Below are 6000 nucleotides of genomic sequence, written 5' to 3' on the forward strand. Positions count from 1 at the left end.
ACACACACACACACACACCCCACTTGCCCAAACTTGGCCAATTGCTCCAAGACACCACTTCCTCTGTGAAGACTTCCCTAGTCAGGTCAGGTCACGTTTCCCAGCCCTGCGCTGCCCTCGCCCCCGACCCAGCCTTATAATAATTCTCTGTCCCACTGTCTGTCTTTCCACGGGCCAGAACCCTGTCTTGTTCATCGCTGAGTTTCCCATGCCTGGCGAGCTGCCCGGTCCAGAAAGTGCTGGATGAATGTGCAATAAACGCACAGATGAGTTCCCACCACTGACCGTCACTCTGTGCCTCTGTTTTGGTCTATAAGCTAAACATTAAGAACTCTTAAATTAGCTCTGTGTTGGAAGCGGGGAGGTACGGCGGGAAGAACTCCCAGAAGTGGACTGTCTTCTGGAAGGGCAGGCTAGTCACTCGGCTTCCCGCAGCCCGGAGTGCTCTGTGAAATGAGGGATTTGGCGGGTTGTCAGGGCTCCTGCAAGGGCGCACCCTGGGCTGCGTCCCAGGAAGTTCTAGTACCCTGCATCGTGGATGACGCCAGGAGTCTGGGCTTTTAGGATGCTGACGCTCGGCGAGGTGTGGGGTGCCCCCCAAAGACGGCCTTACCGTCCCCACCAGCTATGGGATGCTGCGGCTCGTGGGACCCCAGACGGAAGTGTCCGAGCACGTTCTCACGACTTTCTCCCTGCAGGCCACCGAAAGCATTAAAATGCTGGTGACGTTGTGTCAGTCCGACACTGAAGAAATCAGAAACGTGGCCTCAGAGACCCTCTTGTCTCTCGGTGAGTTTTTTTTACCCAGTTGTTTCCTTTTGGCGCTCTCGAAGGGAAGTGGAAGGAAATGTTTCATGTGTACTGTTTGAGCGGTTTCCCTCTGTGGGCTCTCTGCTCACACACACACACACACACACACAGGGTATGTCACACACACACAGGGTACGTCACACACACACAGGGTATGTCATACACAGGGTACGTCATACACACACACACACAGTACGTCACACACACAGTACGTCACACACACACACACAGTACGTCACACACACAGGGTACATCACACACACAGGGTACGTCACACACACACAGGGTATGTCATACACACACAGGGTACGTCATACACACACACACATGGTACGTCTCACACACACACACACAGGGTATGTCACACACACACACAGGGTATGTCACACACACACAGGGTACGTCATACACACACACACACAGTACGTCACACACACAGTACGTCACACACACACACACAGGGTACGTCACACACACACACAGGGTACGTCACACACAGGGTACGTCACACACACACAGGGTACGTCACACACACACAGGGTACGTCACACACAGGGTACGTCACACACACACACGGTACGTCACACACACACAGTACGTCACACACACACAGAGTACGTCACACACACAGGGTACGTCACACACACACACGGTACGTCACACACACACAGTACGTCACCCACACACACACAGGTACATCACACACACACACAGAGTACGTCACCCACACACACAGAGTACGTCACACACACAGGGTACATCACACACACAGGGTACGTCACACACACACAGGGTACGTCACACACAGGGTACGTCACACACACACAGGGTACGTCACACACACACACAGAGTACGTCACACACACACAGAGTACGTCACACACACACGGTACGTCACACACACACAGGGTACGTCACACACACACGGTACGTCACACACACACACAGAGTACGTCACACACACACAGAGTACGTCACACACACACGGTACGTCACACACACACAGGGTACGTCACACACACACGGTACGTCACCCACACACACACAGGGTACGTCACACACACACAGGGTACGTCACACACACACGGTACGTCACCCACACACACACAGGGTACGTCACACACACACAGGGTACGTCACACACACACGGTACGTCACCCACCCACACACAGGGTACGTCACACACACACACAGGGTACGTCACACACACAGGGTACGTCACCCACACACACACAGGGTACGTCACACACACACGGTACGTCACCCACACACACACAGGGTACGTCACACACACACGGTACGTCACACACACACAGGGTACGTCACACACACACGGTACGTCACCCACACACACACAGGGTACGTCACACACACACAGGGTACGTCACACACACACGGTACGTCACCCACCCACACACAGGGTACGTCACACACACACACAGGGTACGTCACACACACAGGGTACGTCACCCACACACACACAGGGTACGTCACACACACACGGTACGTCACACACACACAGGGTACGTCACACACACACGGTACGTCACCCACCCACACACAGGGTACGTCACACACACACACAGGGTACGTCACACACACAGGGTACGTCACCCACACACACACAGGGTACGTCACACACACACGGTACGTCACACACACACAGGGTACGTCACACACACACGGTACGTCACCCACCCACACACAGGGTACGTCACACACACACACAGGGTACGTCACACACACAGGGTACGTCACCCACACACACACAGGGTACGTCACACACACACGGTACGTCACCCACACACACACAGGGTACGTCACACACACACGGTACGTCACACACACACAGGGTACGTCACACACACACGGTACGTCACCCACACACACACAGGGTACGTCACACACACACAGGGTACGTCACACACACACGGTACGTCACCCACCCACACACAGGGTACGTCACACACACACACAGGGTACGTCACACACACAGGGTACGTCACCCACACACACACAGGGTACGTCACACACACACGGTACGTCACACACACACAGGGTACGTCACACACACACGGTACGTCACCCACACACACACAGGGTACGTCACACACACACGGTACGTCACCCACACACACACAGGGTACGTCACGCACACACAGAGTACGTCACACACACACAGAGTACGTCACACACACACGGTATGTCACCCACACACACACAGGGTACGTCACACACACACGGTACGTCACCCACACACACACAGGGTATGTCACACACACACGGTACGTCACCCACACACACACAGGGTACGTCACACACACGGTACGTCACACACACACAGGGTACGTCACACACACAGTTACTTCGCTTGAACGCTCAGAGTCATATAAATGTTGCTCCCGGGGCGCCTGGGCGGCTCAGTCGGTGAAGCGTCTGCCTTCAGCTCAGGTCGTGATCTCAGGGTCCTGGGATCGAGCCCCACGTGGGGCTCCCTGCTCAGCGGGGAGTCTGCTTCTCCCTCCCCGCTCCCCCTGCTTGTGCTCTCTCTCTCTCTCTCAAATAAATAAAATCTTTAAAAAAAGAAAAACATATAAAGAAAGTTCCTGGTTGTTCAAACGTTACCTAGAGAACAAGATAATTAAGAATCTCGGGAGAGGCTCTCCTTCCCTGAAGTTACCGTCAGCGAACTACAGCGACCCGCTCCCAGACTGGCGCTGTTGTGCCGAGTGACGAGTGGACAGCCCCGTTCCGACCGCTGTTGGTTTCGTGTTCTGTGTGCAGGGGAAGACGGGCGGCTGGCGTACGAGCAGCTGGACAAATTTCCTCGAGACTGTGTTAACGTGGGAGGGCGCCACGCGACTGAAGTCGCCACGGCTTTCTGACGACCTCGCCGCACGGCCCTGCTCATCAAGGCGGTCCCGGGACTGAGCTGAAGGCTCAGCACCGCAGCCTCGCTGAGGTGTCTGGAAAGTCAGCGTGTTAGAGACGGCGTTCCAAATCCAGTTTCACAGGACGCAGCTACTTTTCCCTCGGCCGATAGAATCGGGCCGTGTGTTACTGTCGGTGACACTGTCGATTGCGTCCGACAGTCCTTAGTAAAACAGTCCATCTTCTCTCACATGTGTGGAATTTAAAACAGCCATCTCTGTACTTTTTTGGAAGGTCTGTAAGCCTCAAATAGTCACGTGATGCTTTGACGACTACCCTATGCCTTGCAGTTTTTCTCCATCGTGTTCTCAGGGTTGCGTGGCCCCGTTCGCTCCCCAATCTCACCTTGATGCAAAGCACAAAAAAGAATTTCTTCAAATAAAAGTTTGCCTGCAGAACTTGGTAAAATGACACATTGTAAGAGTTTAATTTTCCTTTTAATTTCATTTTCCTCAAGCCTCCACTACTTTTGTTTCTTTTCTCCATCCTGAAAATCCCAGAAGCGTGTTTGCGTGGTCAAAAGACAGGTGGATGCGTAAGAGCTATCTTATTAAGATTGTACCCGTGCTCCTTAGAACAACACATTCAAAGGTTAAGCTTTTCTACGCAAGAGCCATTTCTTATACTTTTACAATAGAGATACTTTGCTGCTACGACAAATCCAAACCGAAAGTCATGGGTTCAGAAAGCTGTGATGCTCTTTGAAGTAGGAGAGCGTGGAAGTTGGAGGCCTCTTAATGGGGTGGGAGCAGAAGGACATTCCAAGGGGTCCTTGCTTCTACAGGAGTTACCATGAGGTTAGGAAGAAGTGAATGCCCCGAGGGACCGTTACTGCGCCCGGAGAAATCATTCATCACTGGGTGGGATCTCTTGGCCAAATCGCTAAAATAACAGCTTCCCTTATTGCTTCCCTATCAGGGTACCAAGTCCACTAAATAAATGACAAGACCACTCAATAGCTTTTCTTCCTCTTAAGAGTATACAAGATCGGATATGCCAAGGTCTCCAAATAATGTGTGTGGATGTTATTTAAACTGTGGAGTACCAACTGTCTTCTGGATGTGTTTGTAGAAAATATCATTTAAGTGTCGTTTTAAATATTTACATTTTAGCAAGACCTTTAAAAACAACTTGTATTCCATTTTAAAGTAAAAATTGTTGGGGTGCCTGGCTGGCTCAGTTGGTAGAATGTGTGACTTGATCTCAGAGTCATGAGTTCGAGCCCCGCACTGGGCGTAGAGCCTACTTAAAGTTTAAAAAAAAAAAAAAAGTAAACATTGTTTGCCAGGCTTCCTGGCAAATAATTCTTTCAACTGTGAAGTTATAATGTGTATATATATTTGTATATTTATAAATATTATATATATGCATATATCCTTCATTTTAAAGGTACATTGTACAGTCTGGTTAGTATGTATGGTCTATAGTCTATGTTAAATGGTTGAAATGATTCTTTTTATAGAAAGTCAGATCACAAATGTTACAGAGTTTTTTGTTTGGTTTGTTGTTTTTTTTTCCAAATTTTTTGAATACTGCATGAGTAATTCCATTATCTTTTTTATTCATTTCTGCATTTTATTTTTGCTCAAAGGGGGTGCTTTTAGTTTTGTGGCATTTGTATCCATCACTGTTTCAATCATGTAAGTTAAAATAAAAATTATTTTTGAATTATTAGTCTCACGTGCAGAGTCTGCTCTATGTTTTTCCCATGCTCTCCTTAAGCTGGTGTTTCTACAACTAGTACCTCTCATTCTCAACCTGAATTTATCCTTATCTTAAAATTCCTTCACTTACAAATGACGGTAGTAATATTACCCTCTCGGATTTGTTGTAAAGCTACTGGGAGAAAAAAGAGCTGTGTTTCAGAATTGTGTTATCTGTGAGCAGAGACTGTGAACCCCTGCGGATGAAAAGAGCATTTATTTGTGTGTGTTCCCAGCCTGTACCCCACCAGCATCATCACAGATGGACCCCTCGCATTCAGCTGTGAGTGTAAGTATTCACCAACTGACTTTAAATACCAGTGATTGCTTTTACTGAATCAGCAGAAAAAGATTTTTTCCTGTAAGGTTCATTACTATAGCATTTAACTGAATTGCTTTCCTCACTTCACAAAATTGTAAAGTAAAATTGTAAACCGCATTCAGGAGAAAGTACGAGCACTTCTCTCTATATCTGAAAAACAAATTAGTCAGAAAAATAAAGATCTTTATCCCTGAAATTTTCCAGAAACAATACCTCTTATTAAATACTAACCTT

At 48.9% G+C, this 6000-nt stretch overlaps 1 protein-coding gene across 11 annotated transcripts in view; it reads left to right on the forward strand.

The window, feature by feature from the left end:
- Window positions 1–5415, forward strand: part of RIPOR2 (RHO family interacting cell polarization regulator 2) — a 221709-nt gene extending 216294 nt beyond the window's left edge. For 5 of the 11 annotated variants that reach the window (XM_057304845.1, XM_026511263.4, XM_048225727.2 and 2 more), the window contains 2 exons: window positions 699–789; window positions 3440–5415. In XM_057304845.1, coding sequence (XP_057160828.1) covers window positions 699–789; window positions 3440–3543 — 195 coding nt within the window. In that variant the 3' untranslated portion in view covers window positions 3544–5415. The remainder of the gene's footprint in view (window positions 1–698; window positions 790–3439) is intronic. The other 6 variants (XM_057304846.1, XM_044388672.3, XM_026511264.4 and 3 more) reach the window with 2 other exon arrangements.
- The last annotated feature ends 585 nt before the right edge of the window (window positions 5416–6000 follow it).

The sequence above is a fragment of the Ursus arctos genome, unplaced genomic scaffold (genome assembly GCF_023065955.2).
Source record: "Ursus arctos isolate Adak ecotype North America unplaced genomic scaffold, UrsArc2.0 scaffold_31, whole genome shotgun sequence".
Taxonomy (NCBI): Eukaryota; Metazoa; Chordata; class Mammalia; order Carnivora; family Ursidae; genus Ursus; species Ursus arctos.